The sequence below is a fragment of the Humulus lupulus genome, chromosome 2 (assembly GCF_963169125.1).
Source record: "Humulus lupulus chromosome 2, drHumLupu1.1, whole genome shotgun sequence".
NCBI lineage: Eukaryota > Viridiplantae > Streptophyta > Magnoliopsida > Rosales > Cannabaceae > Humulus > Humulus lupulus.
The window spans coordinates 3,491,861-3,517,668 of record NC_084794.1 but is presented as its reverse complement, the minus strand read 5'-3'; the positions used below and the strand labels follow the sequence as shown (position 1 = coordinate 3,517,668).

General features: G+C 32.5%; 1 protein-coding gene across 1 annotated transcript; it reads right to left on the bottom strand.

Annotated features, from left to right (window-relative positions):
* Positions 1-3,035: 3,035 nt before the first annotated feature.
* On the bottom strand, positions 3,036-19,150 carry LOC133816914 (patatin-like protein 2). The gene is made up of 7 exons (XM_062249255.1): positions 18,910-19,150; positions 18,644-18,825; positions 11,300-11,489; positions 10,878-11,039; positions 4,877-5,179; positions 4,190-4,365; positions 3,036-3,739 (listed from the first exon to the last, which is right to left on the bottom strand). The coding sequence occupies exons 1-7, from the start codon at positions 19,039-19,041 to the stop codon at positions 3,301-3,303; spliced, it is 1,584 nt and encodes a 527-aa protein (XP_062105239.1). The 5' UTR covers positions 19,042-19,150; the 3' UTR covers positions 3,036-3,300.
* Between the last annotated feature and the right edge of the window lie 6,658 nt (positions 19,151-25,808).

Below are 25,808 nucleotides of genomic sequence, written 5' to 3'. Positions count from 1 at the left end.
TATTTGATATTTGCACTTCTATGCTAATTGCACATAGTTGACTCGATTTTTCGTCAACTATTATCAAAATAATTAAGGAGTTTTATGTCCGTAAAACAAATGGGATATTACCATAACTATTGCGAATGACTGGTAAATAAGTAAATAAAGACAATAATTATAGTGGTTTGACTTTAATGAGACCTACGTTCACTACAATTGATTTTATGTTGAAGAACACACAAGAACAGTTACACAGAGAGCTCGATGCTTTTTCCGATCTTGAGATTACAGAGATTACTCAAAAAATGCTTATGCTCTCTCTCAAATGGCTAAAATTCGAACCCTTGTCCAGAGTTGGATCGTCCCCTTTTATAGCTAGGGGATAGCTACTCCCTCAAGCTGTTGTGAGATTTTCAATGTGCAAGTATACACAATTGTAGACAAGTAATAATATAGTTAATAAATATAGTATCGTCCCACATAGATTGTTTATTAATTACCAATAATTAACTTCCTAATTTTATTTAGCCACTAAAACTTGGATTCAAGAATATCAAGAACAAAAGAAAGAATTAACAAAAAACTAGCAATTAAAAAATAACAAAAACCAATAAAAGCGAATTAATTCAATGGATGTAAAGTTAGGATATTTAATTTCATCATCTTTCCAATACAATTTCCATTGTTCTTTCTTGTATTGTGATAGCGGAACACAAAAACAATTTATATTCGTATTAGGATATATAAATCTCTAAACCTATATACGAACTTTCTACATCGATCTTTGGGATAAATTCCAAACATAAAACAAACATTAAGAATATAAATCCTAAAAACTACACAAACTATACAGGGACTCTCGTCCTATATCGAAATTTATGTGTATTAAATTATATCATATTTAACTCTCACCTCTCAGATTTTAAATTAATTAATAAATAATGCAAATAACGACGTCAAATTATTCACATCTATTAAACACAAATTAAATAGATCACAATGAAGAAAAAAAAAAGAAATCATCGAAATTGCATTAACTAATAATAAAGTTTCAAGATACTACATTAAAAACCCTAGAAACTAACTTGGTTCATAATCATAATGTTAACATCCATTAAACTAAAATCAAACATAATTAAAAAATGAACGAAGAAAGAAAAAAAACTCTAAAAAGCGATCCAATCCTCACCAATGAGATTCCAGCCGTCCTCTCCAAGTCTAGGGCTCTGATAATCTTGGTTATTTTAATGAAAATCACAATCAAATATAAAACCCTACGTTTCCCAAGGTGAAATGACAAAAATGCCCTTATTGAACATTTTGCAGAAATCCTTTTTTAGCATAGTAATGCGATCACGCTACCTCATTGCAAAGCCAGTTTTCGCCTGAATTTTATCATTTTGTTGATTTTTCATCTTTTTTGTTCCAAAGCGTCATGAGTCCTTCAAAACAAGCATAAAATAGAACACAATAACTCTAATTAACTAAAATACTACCTAAAAATACACACTAAAACGAGTCTAAAACTCGTTTATCACATGCCGACTCGAAAACTCTTCAGGAAATCCAAAGTAGAGATGGGTGGTCAGCGTGGGATATTCTACTTTGGGAAGAGAAGCAATTTAGTAATGCAATATGGTCTCTGGGTGCATTTGGAAAGTCACCCTGTAATTGGAATTGGGTGTAACTCGAAATAATTACTTAATTTGGCGTATTTGTTTGACCATGTAATTACACAGTAATCATGTAATTTGAGGTAATTGAAGAATCTCAATTACATTAATTCTCCAATTCTCATAGCCCCACATGAGAATTGGGTGAAATTACACTGTATAATTACTTATTACTGTCGTTTTAAAATAATATTTATTACATAATATGCTTTTTTTGTGTAATTACTAACTATTTTGCTAAATATAACAATAGTAATTCATAAATAATTACCATTTGACATCCAAACACATATTGTATTTTAATATATGAAGTAATTACTCAAATATATAATTACTACTCTAGTAATTACACAATTATTTCTAAACACGCTCTCAATGTTAATACCATCTAGCAGCTATGATTCTTTTCATGAAGACGAACACAACAGTTACCATATAAATATTGGGTACGTAATTACTTTCAATAATCATTCAAATATTATTATTATATTATTCTTCTTCTTGTGTGTACTAGAAACGGCAACTCTGGTTAGTGGGGATTTACCATTGTTAATTAATTAATATATAATTTATTATTATTACCTAAAGTTAGTTAAATAATTTGTCTACAACATCTTGTAAATTATTTATTATACTTTATAGTGTCTTCCCAGTCAAGCTTAATTAGATTTACTACCTTCTTAATCACACTTCAAAACATGTAAAGCATAAAGTGAAAATTTTATAATATTGTCCTTCATTCGAAGTATATATATTAAACGTTAAGGTCATGGCAACAGGTAACATCGACGATTTTGTGGAGGATCTGGTAAGATGATGAGTGGGCTCTGAAATAATTTGTTTGAAATTGTCGCTACAAAATAGTACTTTAAATGTTGAAAAAATAGCTTAACTTTTTTTTTAGGCGAGAATTCCGTGATTTATTATAAAAATAAACAAAATAGATTATAATTTAATTAATAAGGGCGTGTTTGAAAACAACCGTGGTAGTAATTACATATGAGTAATTACACTGTATTTTAAAATGCAAATTGTGTTTGGATGTCAAGTGATAATTATTTATGAATTTCTATTGTCATGTTTGATAAAACAGTTAATAATTACATATAAAAATAATATTATATAATAAATACTATTTAAAATGAGTAATGAGATATGCACTCAAAATATACACCCAAAAGTTACACACAGTGACGTGCCAGTTTAACCTAACCAATCACATTTATTAAGACTGGGACCCACTATTTTAAAAAGCAGTGACACGTCACTGTGTGTAATGTTTGGGTGCACATATCATTAATCATTTAAAAATTGATAGTAATTAGTAATTACGCAGTGTAATTACACTCTCATGGGAAGTTATAGAATTAGAGAGTGTAATTGAGACCACAAACATGTCATATTGAGCGATTACCCCGAATTACACTCAATTCCAATTACAGAGTGACTTTATTTCCAAACGCATCCTAAATAATATTTATCACAAATAAATAATAATATCCTTAAAGCACATACTTATTTACTAATATTGTCAAATGAAAATACTAGAAATAAGTGATTATTTTAGATATATATATATCTAAAATATTATGAAAGACAATATATCTTACTACGACACTCTAGCTATCTTAGGTTGGTAGTACTGTCATCGATCGCCGTTGTCCTGATCATGTATAAAGTCTCTAAATGACAATGGCTGAGGTTGTGGTAGCCTAGTGCTAAGCATAATCTGTATCAGTTCTTGGATAGTTGCATGCCTTTGAGAATTATTAGGAGGCGCATTCCTAAAGTCTGCTTCATAAGACTTGATAAGCGTGACCATTTTTTCTACCATTACATTGAACTCGCTCATTGAAACTGATGATGATGATGATGATGATGATGATTGTTGAGACTGTGATTGATGATGATTCTTATTATAACAGCTGGGGGGGAATGATTTTGAGCCCTGATGAGCACCAACTTCCAGATTATATCTATTATCTCGTGGAATAGAAACTTCTACAGTAACGGTAGTCTTTGCCTCTTCTATAGTTGGTCTACTTTCACGAGTCTTTCTCTCCAGGGAAAGCATTTCAGCAAAACTGCTTAATTACAAACAAATTATATATATTAATATTATATAGTTATACACAATATATTAACCATATTATTAGAGTATATATATATATAATTTTTAAAACTGTCTATCAATAATAATTAATAAGGATTAAATGAAAAAAAAAATTATAAGGTTGGGGGAAGAATAGAAACTGTTGAAGAAAAGATCAAAATGTATAGAATTATAATATTTACACCAAAATAATACTAATAATCAAAATATATATACTAATTATTAAGACCATAATAAATATATGAAATTTAAAAATGAATTATGCCAAAATAATAGTATCTATACATATTCACACAATTTATTAAAACATGTCAAAACTTAATAAATTAATATACTTATAAAAAAAAAACTTAATAAATATAACATCATATTTAGTGTAATTTTCTATTTTATTATATATGGATGGATATTTATTATATACCGTGTAAGAGCTTCTCCATTTGTCGTAGTTCCATGTTTAGGAGAATAGATACCAGTTTCTAAGTTAACCATTGAAACAGGTTTCTTCAACAGCTTTTCTCCAATTCCCACAAGGTTGTTTAGGTTTTCTTTAGTAGCAATATCCACCGAAGATTCTTTATCACTTAATGTGTCATCCTACATAATCAAAATAATTAATATATATACATACATATTAACTTTATAATTTGGCATTAAAAATATGGGACAATTCTTCTATAGGGGCTTCACTTTAAGCCCTATCAGTGGGGCTCTCAGTGTTTCTCGACTCGTGAACAGTTTTCGGAGCGATTTTTTTTATGACCGTGTATATTGTAGCTATTTAGAGCATCCTGCAAATTTTCAGAAAATTCCGAATAGTTTACAGTACTGAAAACTAGGTTCAAACATGTTGATTTTCATGTGGATAAAAAAAATTAGTCACGCGTGCAACAACATGTTTGAATTTAGTTTTCGGTACTGTAAACTATTCAGAATTTTCTGAAAATTTGCAAGATGCTCTAAATAGCTACAATATACACAGTCATAAAAAAAATCGCGCCGAAAACTATTCACGAGTCAAGAACACTGAGAGCCCCACTGGTAGAGTTTAAAGTGAAGCCCCTACAAGAGAATTCCCCTAAAATTATATATATGTAAACAAAGTAACCTGGATTCGAAGGTAGTTTTTGTCGGAGTTGAGAGCTTGAAAAACAGTAGAGAGAAATAAATCAGTCATGTCACTACTAGCTTGAGTAAAAATATCAAGCAAGGGAACAGAGTTGTGACTTTTCAACCATCCCAACAGACCCCATTTTGCAGCCTCATCAGCTCTATATTTGTCCTCTATTTTTACCGAACCAGTTCCTATCGATAGAACCAAGAAACGGCCGAACTCCATCGGCTTTATTTGAAAGAAGTCAGGATTGTTTTGGTGAATTTCTTTCGACACTTCATTTATAGCAACCAAAGCCTAAAATAATTGAAGATGAAATTAATATGGTTATAAAGTCATAACGCCTTTACACATTTACTAATACATGGTAAATATTATTTGAAAATTGCAAAAAAATAATACTATATGTTACTGCAATGAAAACTACGTATAAAGAAGTATAAACCTTTGCTACACATATCTCGAAGAACATGCTAAATTTCACTCTAGAGTTATCCTTATTAATACTATCTATTAATACCTCTTAGAAGCCATCGATCTTAATTTAGATCCATAATTAAGAAATTACCTGTTTCTACTATAGCTTATCCATTATTTGGGTTCAAATTTGTGGTTTTACAAGTTCAAGCCCTTTTCAACCATTAATAATAACTCTTTCTTCAAAAAACGAGTTGGTATTGTTTTGGGTTATTAAAGCTTTATTGTTTAACTTTATTGGACATCTTTAATTCACATTATTCGCAAATGATAATAAAATAATAATTTTTTTTTTGGATGAAAGAGATTATTTCTTCATCTTAAGCTCATTCAATCACTTTTCCAAAAAAAAAATATATATATATCAAAATTATTATTTGAGACAATGATTTGTTCTCTTACGTATGTTATCGAATCTTTGAACTCAGGTATACGTAATAATTCACTAACTAGCACTCAAAATATGCACAAAAAGGGAGTTACAAATTTGTAATTGATTAAAAAAAAAAAGAACAATACCTCCTAGCTTCTTGCAGCTCTCTCGTGGGCTGGTGCCATGGCGAAAACAAGAGCAAAGGTGAAGGGGAAGCTGAAAGTTTCTGCTAAGAAGAAGAAGAAAAGAGGTCCTAATTCCACTGCGGATGTGAAAAAAGCTAAATCTATGGAAGAAGTTTTAGGAATTGAGCCTCTTGAGTTCACAGACGATGATGAAGGTGCGGAGGAACATTGTGAAGATCCTGGCTTACAGGATGTGTTTCAGGCACCTTTGTCCCCGAGGTCCTCTCTGAAAGTAATTCAACAGCAAGAAGATATTCGCTCTGATTTTGCTTTCTTCCTGGAAGATAATCAGAAATGTTCGAATGCTTTATCAAAAGGTCTTCCTGCTACACCTCATGTCCTCAGATCTGGGAGTGTGGTTAGGAACTTGGAAATATCTTTTGCGAAGTCGGAACAGGCTAACAAGATTAAAATCAATATGGAGGATATTGAAGAGGAGATTGCTTACTGGAATTCTTCGATAGTATGTTATGTACTGGGAGCCAATCCGTCTCTCTCTGTTTTGGAAGGTTTTGCAAGGCGTTTATGGAAAGACAAGGTGGATAAGGTTGGTATGCTTTCATATGTAATTTTCTTGATTAGATTTGATTGTATTGAGGATAGAGATGCTATACTCACGGGAGGATACATTTTCTTCAATAAGAGGCCTGTCATTATGAAGGCTTGGGATCCAAATACTAATTTCAAGAAAGAAGACATTCGAACAGTTCCAATTTGGGTTCAGTTGGATGATCTGGAATTGAAATACTGGGGTCAAAAGTCTCTTTTCAAGATTATAGGCCAAGTGGGGAAGCCACTGATGGTTGATGCGGTTACAAAAGAGAGAGATAAACTCAGCTGTCCTCGTGTTCTTATTGAAGTCTCTCTTCAACAGGAATTTCCATGTTTCATTGAATTTGAGGATGAATTTGGTTTTAATGTCTCTGTAGGAGTTACGTATGAATGGAAACCGATCATTTGTGGTCATTGCAAAGGTATGGGGCATGCTACTAATGATTGTAGAAGGAAAGAGGGCAGGAAGCAGCAATGGATTGTTAAAGAAGAGAGTAAGAAACCAGAGAGGGTAGAAAAGGCAGAGGCAGTTAAACCTGCTGTTGATGAGTTTCAGCCTGTTACAAAAGGGTGGAGGGTCAAAGCCAAAGAACCTATGGCCTGCCCTTCCACTACGAATTCTTTCCAGGCTTTATCAGATCCTAATGCCTCAACAAGTGCTGTGTCAGGGGAGAACCAGAATGAATCCACAATTCAAGGAGATCAGAAGCTAACTGTGGAAGAATTGGCGAATACAGGAGGGGGGGGGGGGAGCCTCCTCTTTCCAATGGATAAGATCATATGTTGGAACGTCTGAGGGATCAATAGCCAGCAAAAGCAGAATGCAGTAAGGCAATTTATTGTCAACCAGAAAGCTAATTTAGTTGGTCTTCTTGAGACGAGGGTTAAGGCTCCGAAGCTTGGAGCCTTGTATGTACATATGTTCTCAGGTTGGTGCTTCACATCTAATAGTGCGTGGCACAAAGGAGGAATAATTATAGTTGCTTGGAATCCTTTGAGATTCAATGTAAGTATTCTCAGTTGCTCAAATAAGCTTATTCACTTGTTTGTTGCTACTGTGGATAATAAGCATAGATTTTTCATTACATTTGTCTATGGCTTTAATGATGAAGAAGGAAGGAAAAGTTTGTGGAAAAGTTTACAGGAATTGGCAAGAGCAGATCCCTGGGTAGTGCTTGGGGACTTTAATGACATCCTGAACAGAGATGAAAGAGTTGGTGATAGAGTAAGACATAGCTCTACTAATGCTTTTATGAACTGTGTCACATATTGCCAACTGGAAGATGTTAAATTCAGTGGGAATTTCTTTACTTGGAGTAATAAACAGCAGGGATCGGATAGAATTTACTCCAAGATTGATAGAGTTCTGGCAAATCAAGCTTGGATGGATAGCTTTACAACTGCTGAAGCTATTTTTCTTAATGAAGGTCTTTTTGATCACACTCCAGCAATTTTAACTGTGTATCCTGATATTCCAAGTGGTAAGAAGCCTTTCAAGTACTTTAGGATGTGGTCTTCCCATCCTCAGTACCACCAGGAAGTGAGTAGGGTGTGGCATCAGACTGTTAAAGGGACTAAAATGTTCCAAGTTGTGACTAAGCTTAAAGACCTGAACAAGCAGGGTTTTTCAGCGATTCACATTGCAGATTTGCAAGCTAGAGAGAATCTTAATGAATGCCAGAACAAGCTGCATAGAGAACCTTTGAATGTGGAACTACAACATCAGGAGTTGGAAGCTAGAAGACATTATGCTGGGGTGCATAAAGATTAGTGTTCATTCATGTCCCAAAAGTCTAAGATAACCTGGGTAAAAGAAGGTGATGAAAATTCTGCTCTTTTTCACTCCAGCATCAAGGAAAGAAGATGTCAAAACAGGATATTTTCTATTACTAATGCAGAAGGGAACATAGTGGAGGATCCTGCTGGTGTTACTGAAGCCTTTCTATCCTATTATCAGTCTCTATTGGGCACTCAAATGGAGAATAGACAGCCAGTTAAAGCTTCAATAATGGCTCAAGGCCCTGTGATCTCTAGTCAGCAGGCAGATCTGTTGTTAGCAGAATTTTCTAAAGATGAAGTTAAAAATGCTGTGTTTAGCATTCCTGGAATCAAAGCTCTAGGTCCTGATGGATACTGCAGCTATTTCTTTCAGGACAATTGGGAGTTGGTTGGAAATGAAATCTTTGAAGCTGTAGCATCTTCCCTGCATACAGGGCACTTGCTAAAATAACTTAATTCTACAGTTCTTACCCTTATTCCTAAGTGCAAATGTCCAAACACTGTAAGTGATTATCGCCCCATAGCTTGTTGCAATGTCCTATACAAAGTAGCTACAAAACTTATTTGCAGTAGACTTAAAGTCATCCTTCCAGAGCTTGTGGCTCAAAATCAGGGGGGTTCATTAAAGGCAGGTTCATAGCTCATAATATTATGATCTGTCAGGATCTAATAAGACATTATGGAAGAAAATCAACTAGACCCAATTGCATGATAAAGCTAGATTTACAAAAGGCCTATGATACTATGGAATTGGGATTCTTAGAGGAGATGTTACATGCTTTTCAATTTCCTGCTAAATTCATTAAACTCATAATGAATTGTGTAACCACACCTAGGTACTCTCTAATGTTTAATAGATCTATGCATGGATTCTTTGCAGCAAAGAGAGGCTTGAGACAAGGGGAGCCAATGTCTTCCTTACTCTTTGTTCTTGGGATGGAATACTTGAGTAGAATTATGCAGAAAGTTGGGGAGAAGAAATATTTTCAGTTTCATGAAAGGTGCAGTGATTTAAAACTTAATCATCTAAGCTTTGCTGATGATGTGTTGCTGTTCTGCAAAGGTGACTTTAAGAGCATATATTTAATGCTGCAGGGGTTAAAGTTGTTCTCAAACACCTCTGGTTTGAAACCAAACATAAAAAAAACAGCTATTTACTGCAGTGGAATGAGTGAAGAGGAGATTAGAAGAGTTCTTGATGTATCAGGTTTCAGTAGAAATGACATCCCTTTTAAGTGTCTTGGCATTCCCATCTGTGCCAAGAGAATCTCAGCTGCTGAATGCAAAATCTTGGTTGAGAAGATGACAGCTCGAATCAAGACCTGGAGTTCCAAGAACTTATCCTTTGCAGGTAGAACAATATTGATTAATTCTGTGCTTCTGACTATTCATGCCTACTGGAGTCAAATCATGATTCTACCCAAGAAGCTTGTATCTGAAATTGAAAGCATTTGTAGAAGCTTTCTCTGGCAGGGGCAGAGCAATATGGTTGGGTCAGGAAGTGTGGCCTGTGAGAAGCTATGTAAGCCTAAGAAGGCTGGAGGAATTGGCCTTATGAACATTTCAGATTGGAACTGAGTTGCTTTGATTAAAAATGTCTGGTCAATTGCAACAAAGAAAGATAACCTATGGGTTAAGTGGGTGCATAATGTGTATATAAAACATGAGGAGTTGTGGGGTTACAATGCCCCATCTCAAAGCAGCTGGTACTGGAGGAAAATGGTGAACATTAAAGATGAAGTTAAACATCTAATAAATCCTGTGCAATTTACATTAGATACCTATCAAATTTCCTCTGGCTACAAGTTGCTTAATCAGGTACAGGAGAGATTCCACTGGAGTAAAGAGGTCTGGTGCAGGCTTAATATCCCAAAGCACAGCTTTGTGCTCTGGATTGCAATTCAAAATAGGCTAAAAACAAGAGAGAGGCTTCATAGATTCAACATAACTGAAGATTCAACTTGTATCCTCTGCAATGGAGCAGATGAAACAGTTGAACATCTGTTTTTTGATTGCTCTTTCTCTCAGGACTGCTTACAACAGTTGAAAAAATGGCTTGGATGGAGAGCTCACACAGAATCATTACAAGGCCTGCTTAGATGGATAGAAAGGTCCAAGAAGAGCAAGTTTCAGAAGAATGTTTTAGCTGCCTCTGTTGCAGCTCTGGTTTATCATTTATGGCAGGCTAGGAATAACAAACTTTGGCAATCAAGCATTGTGTCTCCTAAGCTGTTAGTCCAGGAAGCAAAATGGCAAATCAAAACTAGAATAACTTGTGTTATGCCTAGGCATGTAGCTCAAGGAGATATGGCATGGTTTGACTTATTGTAATTAGTTACTAATACTTTCTTGTATAGATTGCATACCGGCCTTATTTGAAAAAGGTGCTTTTAGGCTGTAAATTTGTTTGTGGAGTAATGAATTTCTGCTGGTTCATCCAAAAAAATAAAAATAAATAAATAATTCACTAACTAACATGAACACTTTTTTTTTTTTTGTGAAGATATCCTTTTTATAAACTGTTTTTAGTATTTATCTTCTTAACATGCATTATGACTATAAAAAGATTCACTATATATATATATATATATATGCTAAATAATTATGAATAATGTTCTTAATTAATTACCGGATTATTGGCCACAACACCACCATCAATGAGATGGAATTCTTTAACTTGACCATTGGAGGCTTTGGTTTCAAAAGAATGAGGTGGGAGATAGGTTGGAGCAGCTGAGGTTCCAATACATACATCTGACAACAAAGCATTTAGGCTGGAGTTCCTTTTTCCCTAAACCAAATCATATATAATAGAGAAATTAACAAGCTAAATCACTTGGAAAAAGTAAAATTGTAAATAAATTTAGGAGTAATGCTAGATACTTTCTCAATTCACACACTAAAAATACACATTATGATCATATTTAGTTATATAATTAAGATTAATTATATATCATTTCAGCGTGTAGAATAGACGTGTATCTAACAATGTTACTCAAAATTTTAAATAAATAATGTTGTTATGTATTTACAATTAATTAATTAGTATACCTCATAGGTAGAGAAGACAGTAGGTTGGAGACGGTTGATGTCAAATGTTGGAATTATGACATTAGCAAGCGTTTGGTTCAACCTCACATCACCAAATTTTTCTCTCAGCAGATTATGCAAATACTTCCCGTCGTATTTTGGTCCAGTCAGAGACTTAACCTTACTAATAAGATGACCTGTATGCTTATGCCTATACATATAGGTATATATATATATATATTAATTTTACTGTTATTCAATAAAGTTAGGCAGTTGGCATTTATGACTTATGAGTAATATGTATGAGAATTGCCTGGGCTGGAAAGTGACAAGTGGTTATTACTACGTATCATCGTTGTTTGTACCATTCAATATCAACTCAAACATATTTGAATTAAATAAAATGCCACTATGTACCTCCAAATAGCAATATTCAATATATATATATATATATATATAGAGAGAGAGATATAATTGTTAAGGGATAACGTTGGTGTCCAATACTATAAGGAGGTGACATATTGCTATTGATGCAATTCAATATCGGGTTCCATATACTTGAAATTAGTAAATATTATGGGGTATCGCTAACCAATCGTGAAGTGCCACTTCATATAGTGTTGGAGACCTTAACGTGTCAAATATCAATACTTATATATATATATATATATGGAAGACTTCTCAATGGTTACTACACATAGAAGTGTACTAACAATTATGATGATGTGGCAACATAGTGACTTAGTATAGCAAGTCACCAACAGGTAAATGCTTTTTTTCTACATTAACTTCAAATTTAGATATGTTTTTTTGCCGTAATTAATGTTGTTTCCAACCAATGAGAAACACTAGCTATATTTAAAAATTGACATGTATTTGAAAAATGAAAAGTTTACAATATTATGTTTTCATAATATATACATGTTTTTCATTATATAACCTTTCCAACAATTTGAAAAAAATCAAAATTTAAGTTTAGAAATATTAATTAAAAACTATAAATATAGACAATTGATCTTAATCCAGTAATTAATATTAAAATAACCATCCATGATGAGTAGTAACCATTAAAAAAAAAAATGCACCTATATATATATAAATATATATATGGTCCACATCTCACTACAAGAATTTTGTGTAAATATTACGGTAAGATATTACATATTTTTTAAAGTGCTATTATTGACTTAGCTCTAAAACATACGGAGGCTCTAAAACATACGGAGGGAAGTTTTTGGCGCCATGTGAATTAGTAATGGCGCTTTACTTTTCATTTTTTTTCACTCAACACTCTAATCTGAGAAGCCCTAAGCCGCCACCCTCTCCTCCTCTCACTCCTATCCTTTATTCTTCTTTTTCTTCATTTCCTGATTCCCCTCAACCTCTTTTCTTTGGTTCTCTCTCTCTCTTTGCTACCTCAGGGCCTCTCATTTCTACTCACGCCCTCCTGCTTCGAAACCATCCCCACTTCACTCTCTCTTGGAAGAATAGGTGACGGCGCCTAGCGGAGGCGGAGGCAGAGGCGAGGTCACGGGTTCGACGCTGCGTGGGTCTTCTTCTCCTCAGCACACGACGAAGGCGAGATCTGGTATGTTTCCTCTCAACTTATTTTTGTTGCTGTTGGTTGGTTCATGGTAGTCGAAGGCTTAGTATGGGATATTTTAATTTCTTTATTCTCATTCTTTCTCTCTCTCTCGAATTTCTTCTCTCAGCGATGTACCTTTTCTCTTCTCAACCCTATCTCCCTCACATCTATCTAACCTCTCAACTCCATCATTTTTCACATTTCTCTCTTGTAGGTGGCTGGCGCGGGAGACTAGACGGAGGTGGTGACGAGGACTCGGAGGTGCAGGAGCTTGAAGATTTCTGTCTCTGATTTCATCATTACAAGTCCGGCAGTGTGCAGGGTCGAGCGTGGGACTGGGCTTGTTGGTGGAGAGCGAGACAGAGGAGGTAGACAATTGGAGTTCAGGTTTCGTCCCTGAAACACCATCAAACACATTTGATAGATTACTAAATGCATAATAATAGGGTACTCTTCCTTGTTGTTACATGTTTCTTAATTACAGTTAGTGAGGAAAACCATTGACATAATTATGATGAACTATATGTTTAGGCGTTCTCAGTTTTTGTTATTGCCTTTAAGTAACTACTAGTACTAGTCATGGTGTCTTTCCTTTGAACTACACTGATGGTTGAGAAAGAACTTTTTCTTCACATAATAATTATAAAACCATTGTATTGCTAAAAATGAAAGCTTTGGGACTTTATTTATATTTGGGGGAGATTGAAAATTTGAAACTGTTTGCTCGGATAGTTATTTCAGAGTGTTTACTACATAATTTGATGTTGGGTATTGGGTTATTAGGATTGGTAACTCTGTTTCTTTCATTGTTAGTTTGGTTGTGATTTAGTTGAGAAGATTATATTTCAAACAATTTGGTCCCGAGTTCTGATGGTGGGAGTTTTGTCTTTTCTTGACTGAATTTGCTTCTGGCATATCTGATATTACTTTAGCCATATCTGTTTCAAGCATTCCTTTTCAAGGTTCTGTTAGGTCTCTCTCTCAGTCCCTTTTCAACGGTATTTCTTTTAGGAGAATAAAAGATTGATTGAATTTCTTAACTTGACATTGCTTTTGGTAGAATGTCATTATCTTCCTTGTGGCTGCTGTATTTGATAATACAGATTGTTGGCTGATGTGAATTTTACTGTATTTAGTAATGTATTCTAATTTATGAAAAAAGAGGGTTGGTTTCATTCACCTGGGTTTTCATGTCTGGTCTGGTTATATCATAAAGGCTATAAATTTGTATGTAATTGTGATATTAACTGTATATCTGGGTCACAGAAAAACGTAATTCATCAATTTTCTGAAAAAATTGATTCTTGTATTGATAATCGCCCTGTTTGTTCTTGTTATGGCTATAGGATGAAGATCTTATCTTTTTCACCCTCGGAACCTCATGAACAGCTGCAAGACAATAATCATGTTGTATATCCAGAGGAGAAGATGAGTTTCTAAATCTTTTGAGATCAAGCATATCTAGAGGAAGCAGCTTTTAGGTATCTTGTTGTATATCATGTACATGCATAGAAAGTTTGGTTTGACTTTAACATAAAAAAGGTTCCATATTGGAAAAGAAAAGGGTTTATTCTGTATAGCAATTAACTTAGAAAAACACACATCCCACGAGCTTGTTAGTGTTTGATTCATTGTTGTGTGCCATTACATATTTGATTGAATGAATTTATCATCATCAAATTGATTTCAATAACTTTGAAGCTAAAATATTTCACTGCTTTATCTTTAGCTTGTCTTTTTCTTAGTGTCTTATCCTTTTAAGAAATCATGTAACTACTTCCTTGTATTTTTTCTTTATATAAATAGTACAAGTGAATACAAGTAGTGTTGTTTCTTTTTAAATCCCTGTTGTTCGTAAATTTTAAGTGCAACTCTCTAATTTTTGGTTCTAGTTTCATGTGATTAGAAAGGCCCTCTTATTAGTTTATCTTGTTTTTTAATTTTTGGTTCTAATTCAGTGGTTGAATCGTTTCACACACTTTTATGTTTTCTTTTTCTTGTATAACAGAAATCATATTTGTCTTTTTTTCTTAGGCCCTTTTTCTTGTAGGACCTTTATCGAATTACTTAAGTTTCTCCCTTCACACATCTTACTTAGCCAAAATGTTATAAAATTGGATGAGTTCCTCTGTTTACTGTTCATATATATTCTTTAATAAAGGGGTTGAAAAATGGTTGATGCTGAAATGTAACTAATGGACAACCTTGCTGCAATGTAAAAGGGGTTGTATAAACTTGTTTTATTGTAAGCTTTGTTGCTCTCTCTGATTATAGGGCATTGGCATTTGTGCTTGTGCTGCATCAACTGGTTTTCCAGTTGGTTAAAAACTTTGATTAGAGTCATTAGATTTTTGACATAACCACTGCTGGGACATAAGTTCAATGATGTTATTTTCTATAACCAGGTCAAATAGAACAGGTCCTCTGTTATCCTTGATTGAAAACATGAACTTTTTTCAAAAGGTTTTGCTTTTGATATATGTTTGTCTTTGGTTTTGAAAAAAAAGTTCTGTTCATGGGAATAATTTGTTAACAGTTTCCAATATGCTAATTGTGAGATTTTTCTTATGCTAAGGTTAAGGTGGAAACTTTACAGAATCTGTTTCTCACTTGGTAGCTTAACACCTTTCATGTCAGGTGCCCCTTTTGAGATGGAAGAGATTTGCTTTAGTTGCAGCAATGTGCATTCTCGCAGTTCGAGCAGTGATTGTTCAACTAGCTTTTTTTCTTCACATGCAGGTTATGTTATATCTATTCCTCTTGTTGCAAGCCAAGTTGAACTTTGCATGTCTCTTTCTACTCATACTATGCATGATCCAAACATTCTTATTTCTTGTGCCCAAAGCTGATTGTCTTTTAATAAAAATAAGTTTTCATTATGCCATTTATTGTATGGATATAAACTAAAAATAACTAAATCATGCATGACATAGATATTAAGAATGTAAATGAAAAGGAACATGTATCATATAAATAGAAGGGGAAGGAATAATGTTTATTTGGGTATCTGTTTTACCAAATAGTTGCATATTTTAGCCATTTGTTACTATGATCATGTAAATTATAATAGTAATGCGTTTCAGATTTCAATAATTTTTTTTTTTAAATTGAAAAGATTTCAATGATTCCAAGTACTGAAATATGCATTGATTTTCAGACCCATGTCTTTAAAAGGCCAGCTGCCTTCTCAAGGCCTCTCATATTTGCAACTGCATTTATGAGCTTCTTCTCAGTTGTTATAGCATTATTTAAGGTATCAACTTTTGTTTTTTTTCCATGGAACTATGTTGTGTGCTTTCCCTTTCTGCTTGATTAGTACTGTGAATGTTGATTTTTTTATATGTATTTCCTTGATTAGGTATTGGGACACACAATTTTGGCTTCAATACTCTGGACTAATGCCAAGTCGGTTGATTTGAGCAGCAAAGCTGCAATAACATCGTTTTACATGTTCATATGGAAGGTAAATAACTATGGTGCCAAATTTAATTTGTTTGGCGCTCAGTTTAGTTTAACAAAATTGCAAAAATAATATTTTAGATCAGGAACCTATTTTTAGATCAGAAAGTACTTAAAAGGGAAAGAATACCCCATTTTTGTTACTTGAAAACAAAGCAGTTTGATGAATGCATAAAAGAAGGTTCTGAGGTATTGAGTTGTCTTCCTTTTGATTTCTATTATACTATATATCAGTCAACTGTGATTAATAATCAAGACATTTATAATAATAGCACCAAAGCTAGAGGACTGTTTGTTATCTAAAATTGCTTTTGTATTTTCTCATTTTCAATCTATCAGTTCTGATCTTATAATAAAAAAATTGTTTTAGAAAATAATGCTTATAATAAATGTCTTCTGAAGGATGTTTATGCAATTGCCCTGCTAACCATTGGGGGACATTCTTGTTGTTAGGATGCTGTCTCTGATCTTATCAAGGCTCATGAAGTTTCTCCTGATGATGAAACAATTGCAGAGGTCTTGAGGTGTGATTTCTTGTGAATGATCTTCTTGGACTTTGTTATAGCAGATTAACATCAATTGTTCCTTCTTTTTCTTTTTTTAACTAGCATATATTGTTTTAACAGGGATGCTGAGGAAAGATTACTGAAGGAGGGAGGTGCACCAAGAGGTTTGTTAATTTTGTACTTATTTTATTTTCAGTTGATGTTAGTTCATTACTTTGCATGAAGTTCGTATGAAGCTTTATGTTAAACTTTGTAAGTTTTATTTTACTATCCATATCTGTGTAACCTCTGTTTAGACTGTGTTTGTGACTATCTATAGAATTTATAACATTTAAATTCTTTTCTTTCTTTGTTTAAGATATATTTATTGTTAAATCTTATTTGTGTATATCCTAAAACTAAAAAGTAAACAAAGGAACAAAATAGATCTAAACTTGTCTAGAAATATTTGGTTTATCACTTCATAATGATGCTGATTTCGGCTAAATTCTTCATGCTATTACAGGATGATGACTTGGAAAGCCTCAAATTTTTGATAAATTCTGCTAGATGTTAGGCACCCAATAAAAGGTAAAAAAAAAATGAATAAATGAAGTTGTGGGTAGTGTAAAAGATTTTCTTGAAGGTGAGTTATATTTTGTGGTTAAAGAGTCTCAGTGGTCTCTTGAATACACCATTAATTTGTTTGTGGGTCTTTGTATTGCTGATGCACACTAGTATGTTGAATAACTAGAATGAATCTTTATTGATACCAAAACCATATTACAAGGGGTTCCAAGACTTATTTTCCTTGGATTATATTTCTTATGAGAATAGTTTCATTTTTGTTAGCATGCAGTTTTATATTTGTTGCTTATCTTTATCTATTTATTTTTCAGAGTGTTTGAACAAGTTCCCTCGAAGGACTAGTACACCATCTAGGGTTCACAGTCAAGCACAACAAGCTGAAGAATAGCTACAACATCAGCAACAGCAGCAGCAACAATAGCATCATCCAAACTATAGTTTGAAGTAAAAAATGTTCAAGATTATAAAACTTTATTATGTTAAGTTTTCAAATTTAAGTTAGAACTAAGATCTCATGAAGTAGACACATTCATGGTTCGAATTAGTTATTGTTTAATGTAATACTTATGGTTTATCAATTTATTGAGAATTACATTTTATGATTAATTTTGATTTTGTTTATCAAAATACAATAATGAAAATCTTTTAATTAAAAAAAACCATACAAGTATACTTATCAAAAAATAATTTAAAATATATTATCCACACTAAAGTAACAATTTTATTACTATATGTTATGATTTAAAAATATATTATAAGCGTAAAAAATCGTTATGGTTTATATAATATAACAAACTAAAAATGTTATCAAAATAATCAAATGTAACAGTTGAAAAATGTTATGAAAAAATACAAGATTAAACTTCAAATTTATAACCAAAAACTCTATCTAAATGTTATTATTTGAATATTATAGCACCTAAATATGTGTTATTGAATAGTTTAAGATAACACCGAACATAACATTCAAAAACTGTTATAGAAAAGACTGGATTTTTAATAACAGGGGCTATGTTAGCATTTTCAGAAGTGCTATCAATAGTCCCGGATAGCAGTTTTTAAGTGTTATGAATACTGTTTTTTCTTGTAGTGTCTTGTTCTACTTAAGATAAGTCTCATTCCATCTACAACTGTCGGAACAATTCTTAGTTTTACCGAATGATTTTTAATCATATAAAATTAAGATCATGAAACATTAAATTTAAATTAAAGTAGATAAAACTAAATTCAAATACATAATAAAAGTACCGTTGAGGAAAGATAAGAGGACAGTGTTGGAGGTAGAAGTCGACGATGTCTTTGGCAGCAAATAATGGCCTTTTGTTTCGGTCTGGGGCTGTAATCATGGCAGTAATGAGTCCACCTGTGCTTGTTCCCGCAATTACATCAAAATAGTCTGCAATTCTAGCATTCTTGTCATCCTCCACTTTCTGTACCAAATATCCATCTTTTAGATAATTTGTACGTACGTAGCCATGCATAATGGTCTAATTAAATATATTTATTTATACCACCTGAAGCTCAGATTCTAAGAAGGCAAGGATAGTCGCCGGAATAATTCCTCTTACTCCACCACCGTCGATGCTAAGAACAGTGATCACATTTCCATACAGCGGGGACGGTAGAAACGATTTGGTTCTCTTCATATCATATATATATATGTGTTAGAAGAGAAAAAAATGGAATTGATTGGGGAATTCAAGAAATTAAAAGTGAAATATTTTTAGACAAATATAGTGAAAGAGCGAGAGAATATATAATGCTAGGAAAATTCCCAACTATTTTTATTTAACATCAGTACTATAAATTCAAAAGGAAATTTCTGAGTGTGAGAGTCTCTCGGAGTTGGATAATTTGGATTGGTCGCTCATTTATTTGGGTTGTTGGCTGGAATTGGTCAATTCAAAATTAAAGTCTTGTGGAAACATTAAATGAGTTATGTACGTAGTTTTACACTGATAGATACATAAACACGTACAGTCATAGTCTCCGAACTGTCTCACCAGTAAACAATTGACATGTGTATCCATTTTTATTTATCCTACGTTAGTACACTAGTTCCGTTTATATGAATCTGTTAATTCATTTATTGAGAAAAGTAAATTATCAGTATATTGCAATAGAAATATTTTATATTTATTTAAAAAAAATCATGCCTTATACATATTTAAATGAATTATTTTAATATTTTATTAAAATGTATTTTTGATTAATTTTTATTAATTTACATAACTTATAATAGATTTTTGTTTTAATTTTATAATTATATATATCTTTTGGATAACCTGCTTTCTTTCCTTTTTATTTGTAAAAATAATAATTTGTTTTCTTAGTAAAACGTATTGAAGAAAACATTATGTTATATAATTTGTTGTCAAGATTTTCATTTTAATTTTTTATACCAATAATAAAAAGAAAGCGTGAGTCTAAATTATTTTCAATTTTAATAAAAAAATATAATTAAAATCTTATTATAGAACATACTAATTATTGGAAGAAAAATAAAACTTAAAAATGATTACAAATTTTAAACAAAATTAACATTATTTTCTAGTCTTTGTAAATAAATAAACAAACAAAAGTTTGAGTAATATAATTTTAATAAAAAATATATTTAAATAGTTTTGTTATAGGGAATAGTATGTTTAAATCGTTGCTGACATATTAGAAATATAAAATAATAATTCCCAAAAAAGAGGAATTATTTTGTTGAAAAAATTACAATAAAAAATAAATTAAAATTTTTTAAATCGTTCAATAAAATAATTTATTTAAATATGACATGACCATTTTAAAAAAAAAATTAAACATTGAATATTTCTACAACTATATAATGAGAATTTACTTTTTGCAAGTCAGTACCAAGCTAACAGATTCATACAAACAGAAATAACTACTAACGTGAAATAAATAAAATGGACAAGTGTCGATTGTTGCTAATTTTAGGAGAAATGCCAAATATAATATTTTATTTAATTAACATAATCTTAACTAAAAATAAGAAAGAAAAAAAAAAGTAAAGTTGCTAACGGTGGACAACATTGTCAAAAAAATAAAATTGAATATATAAGATTTGGTTGACTTTGGGACCCACATAAATATAAACAAGGCTAGGAGACGTGACATCATCCCTCCAAATAATTTCTAATAGGCTTTGTAGAAAAGGTTTTAATGTCTTATGGCTATATTGTACGACATTAAATAGGGACGTTTGTTTTCTCTATATTGTAAACGAGAGAATAAAACAAGAGAGTGTTTGTTGTGATTGATTATCAAGTTGAGCTTCTTATATAGAGAGCTGAGACTCAAAGGGTATAGTCGGTTACAATTGCTAACATAATTAGGGCTGGCCCGTTAGCATTGTGGGCCCAAGAATTTTTTTAATATTTTTGCAATATTTATATATAAAATGATATTTTTTATAAAATTATGAGGTCTTTTTGTATAGAAAAAAATAACATTTTAAAAAAAATTGGACCTTTTTATTTGGGAGTCCTAAACACAGGCCTGGCCTGCCAATATCTAGGGCCCGACCCTAAACATAATATAAACATGGTAAACTAACCATCTTAACCAAACTACCAAACTTATATTCCTAACATGGGGGTTTTGTTTTCAACTTTAATTGAATTCTATATCCACCATTTATTTTGTTTCCATATTTTAGTTGACATATATATATATATATAAATAAATAGGATTTAGTTCCCAAGAAACTAAGTCTAGTCTACGAAGATATGGCCTCCTCTCCTCATGGTCAGTTGTATGTTACTATAGATGTTGCGTAAGTTAGAGGAGTGAACAATAGAGTGATTATCATAGATTTCTAGAGGTGTTGTTCCCAAATTTGGTGAGTTATATGTGATATATAGGATGGAATTAAGTTAACCTAAGATTTAAAGTGCCAAATTTTTTACATCATATCAAACTATTTGGTGTCTACAAAACTACATAATGCCAAAAAAAATTAGAGCTGGAAGATTTATTTACTCTCCAAAATTAATATATATATACAGGGGACGACTACAGTGGAGGTAAGCATTTACATTCACCGGTAAGGGTGTCTCTATTTTTTGCAAGTGAAAAAATTATAATCCAAATTTTTTTATATAATGGTATACATTATAGTTATTTGAGACATTCCAACCGTTATTAGAAAATTCAGAATAATTTACGGTACTAAAAACAAACTTTAAAATAACTTGTTTCACACGTATAAAACAAGCTTCAAAACAATATGTTTTTTATTTTTAGCACTGTAAATTATTTAGAATTTCCTAACAATTTGTGGGGATTATGAATAATTAAATTATACACCGTCATATAAAAAAATTAGATTGTAATCGATCCATGTATCGAAAACACAAAAAATAGATTGTTTTTAAGCTTGTTTTATATACCCGCTCGAAACAAATTATTTTGAAAAAAAAATCAGCGCTGTAAATTATTCGAAATTTTCTGAAAAATGGTAGGATGCCTACTATAATTACAATATACACCGTCATATAAAAAAATTAAATTATAAATTATTCCCGTGCTAAAAATAAAATCACATTTATTAGTGGGAATACATCTACGAATATATATATATATATATATAGAGAGAGAGTATTCACACTAAATTTATCCTACTTTTTCTAAATTAATTTATTCACGATAAATTTATTTTTGCTAAATTAATTTCTTTCTTACTTTTGTTTCTCAAACATAATTTATTTTTGCTAAATTAATTTCCACGTTTTACATGCATGTATATATAATAATTATTCTTGGGTGATTCTAGAGATTTTGCTTAATGATTCGAATTCCCAAACTAATGCTGGTGAGAATATAGACAAAGTTAATTAAAGCAAGTAATTCCAATTCTTTATTGAAAAATAAAATTTAAAAGTTACTTCTACACGCTTTACGTTTACTTATTAAAACTGAATATTAAAAAAAAAAATTCTTTTTCTTTTTCTTTTCCTTTGTGCAATATATACCAACAATCTACGTTTATATCATCCACAAATTTTAAATATTCCCCAAAAAGTAAAAAAAAGCAATGTGAGTGAGTGTTATTATTGGAAAAACCTTAGCCATGTGTAATGAAACTCATCATCTTTCCAGTACAGTTATAATTTGAAAGAAAAAAAACAAGTGATGAGATCGATTTGACTTGATATACAAGGAAACGTTAAATTGATTGGACGTTAGATTATTAGTCACTAATCTCATAAATTATGTATACTCAAAAGGCCACAAATTGAATTAAACAGAGTAAAATAATTTATATGTTTTACGTAGCTATTTTCTATAGCGTTTCAGCAAAAAATGCATGCATATGCGTGCCCTAGGTGGGGTAATACATTGAAGAAGGCTAGTTTTTTTTTTGGCAGCTACTAATTAATTTAGAGTAATTATTAAATGAAGAAAATAACAAGAATAATTGAAGAAAGAAGTGAAATAAGAAATGTGATATAAAGTGAATTAATCCAATATATATATATATATATATGGGGAGGCTTCGGTGCAGCTAGGGCTCGGTTTGAGTATTTAAATAATTTTTTTTTTTTTATGATAATGTACGTTGTTGTTAATTAAGATATCTTGTAAATTTTCAAAAAATTCCGAATAATTTACGGTGTCGAAAACAAGATTGTTGCACTCGTGTCTGTTTTTTGTATGCGTGTGTAAAATTCAATTGTTTGAACCTTGTTTTCGGCACCGTAAACTATTCGAAATTTTTTGAAAATTTACAGGATGTATTAAATGACAACAATGTACAATATTATAAAAAAAATTGAAAAAAAAAAATTATTTAAATGTCTGAACCGTATATTGACTTCACCGATGTAACCAAAAAGTTGACTGCACTGAAATACTACTATATAGTTGGAGACCTCCAATCCATAATGGGAAAAATGTTTGGATGGCATAGATGAAGCAGAGAAAGCTGGTCCTAATTATAAAAGTCTCTGTCGTTTAGGGCAGCAAAGCAAAGATGACGACGCTACAAAAACAAACAACATTTCATTGTCATACCCCATCTCCTTAAACATTGTGCCATATCATATAAATATTAAAAAAGAAAACCATATGTCTTTATTTTTATATCAAAATTCTTAGCTATTTTATAATACAAAATTTGCCTAACGTTCGTCTTTATTAAATAGTTAATGGTTTTATGACAATATGTACGCGAAAATTTATAGAAGTTGACTACAAAGTGTTGTATTTTGTATATGATTACGATAACTAGTTTTAGTTTCCCGGGTATTAAAGGTGGTGTCAAACGCCACAGAAAAGTGACCTATTGTTAGTGTTTAATCTAATATGAGTCATATATTTTAACTTACTAAATATTATTGAATATAACTAACCAATTATAAAGTGTTACCTCATGTAGTATTAGATATCTTAAGTTACTAAATAACAACACTCTATTTCTCTTCTATATAAAAAGTGTGTAAATAACAGAAATTCTTAGTTGTAACGGTTTATTTTGTTAACTTTAACGAAATATTCTAAATATTTAACAGAACACAACTTTAAAATTAACTAAAAATAGGAGCAATACATAAGCGAGTACCCTTGAGTAATATTGGAGCCCAACCTCAAGCGAAAACCTGCTCAATAACCTACTCAAATCACTCACTCTCTCTCTCTCTCTCTCTCTCTCTCTCTCTCTCTCTCCCGAAGCTCCTTCTCTCTCTCTCTAGCTAGTCTCTCCCGTGGCCAAATAGCCGCCTTGCCATCGCTGCCAAACGCCACGCGCCGCCGTAGGAGATGCGCTGCCCCCAAAACCTCTAACCCTCGGAGCTCAGCCCCTCACGAGCCGCCTAAGACCCTCAAAGTGCTCGTCGAAGTTTATGCGATTTTGGGTTTTCCCAAACTTTTCGACCACTTTCCGCCCACCTCGAGCCACCACGAGATGAACCACCAACACCACCATATTCCTTGCATCCTGGGCTTCAAAACCCACTAAAAAATTAGACCCAATGGCCACTGTGGAGTGGTGGCGCCGCCACTTACTTCGGCCATTCTTTTAGGGCTCGCAATGCGAGTCCTAAAAACATTCTTTTAGGACTCGCAATGCGAGCCCTTAAAACATTCTTTTAGGACTCGCAATGCGAGCCCTTAAAACATCTGCAAGTCATAAAAAAATCTCAGTTTTTAAGGCTCTCAAATAGAGGACTCGCGCCCTGCGAGTCCTAAAAGCTTTAAAAAGCTTTTTTTGTAGTAGTGTTCGAATATGAAAAATCAAGGTAGATAGCAAGCCTTGTAGTCGTTAAAGGTTTTTGCATTCCAGATGGTCCAATCAAGCTCCCATTCTAGCTGAGATCTGTGAGCAAACCTAGCCACAATATGAGCAACAAAGTTTACCTCCTTTGTAATTTTCATGACTTCCCACTCTCTAAAACAAACAGTCCAGTTGAGGAACCCCTTTTATGCAGTTTTGTAACGCCATTGTCTGTGTTGACTGCCCAACAACTATCGCTCTGGAATAAATTGTGACTAGATTGAGTTTGTAGTTGTTTTAGCAGCTAGTAAAACCGTTACCTTTGCTTTCACCAAATTTTGGTCCGTTTGAGGAATTTGGGCAGCTAATAACTCTTCCCTCATGATCTCTACTGTAATGCCCCAAAATCCTTAATAAGGTTTAGAACCTTGATCAGGAGGGCGGGAGGGCCATAATTGATTTATTATGCCATTAAATGATTATATGCATGTTTATGTGAATTATATTATAATATGATGATAAATGCATGCATATGGGTCCATTTTTAATTATAAGGACATTTTGGTAATTTGGCCCGTTGAGGGCGTGATTGTGTATTTTCATGCATGTGGGTGAATTATGATTAATACCACATTATATGTTGATTTGTTCGAGCCATTATGTAACGACCCAAAATCACTAATATGGCTTAATGGCCTTGATTAGTGTGCCGGGAGGGCATAAGTGGCTTATGTGTGTGTTTATTAATTTAATGCATGATTATATGATAAGCATGCTTGTATGGTTATATGAATGCAAATGTGATTATATGCTATAATTGTGAGAACCACATTATCATGTGGGTAAATCTGCAGCATGCGGCTTGAGGCGATCCTAGGGAGCTAGTTAGCAAGAAGTCACAACGGGGCCTAATATTTTACTTGGGGCAAGTCAAGGGGGTATTTCAGGTACTAGATGATTATTTGGGTTATCAGGTCATGGAAATAAATAATTGGAGATATATCTGAGGTTAGGAAGTTTAGGCGAGAATACTGGGGAATTTTACCATTTTTCCCTCGGGGACGTTTCCGGTACCCCGAGCCTTGGGATTGGTTTAATTGCTTGAGGATAGATAGATAAAACTTAGAAAACAGTGGAAACATTAGAAATCGGCCCTACTCTCTCTCTCTCTCTCTTTCTCTGATTAGTGCT

Excerpts from the sequence above, each read along its gene's own strand:
- LOC133816914 (XM_062249255.1), bottom strand. The coding sequence starts at position 19,041 with ATGAAGAGAACCAAATCGTTTCTACCGTCCCCGCTGTATGGAAATGTG. Across the intron at positions 11,490-18,643 it reads CCTCTTATCTTTCCTCAACG|GCATAAGCATACAGGTCATC; the intron begins GTACTTTTATTA and ends CTATATGTATAG. Across the intron at positions 3,740-4,189 it reads AATGGAGAAGCTCTTACACG|TTTTGCTGAAATGCTTTCCC; the intron begins GTATATAATAAA and ends GTAATTAAGCAG.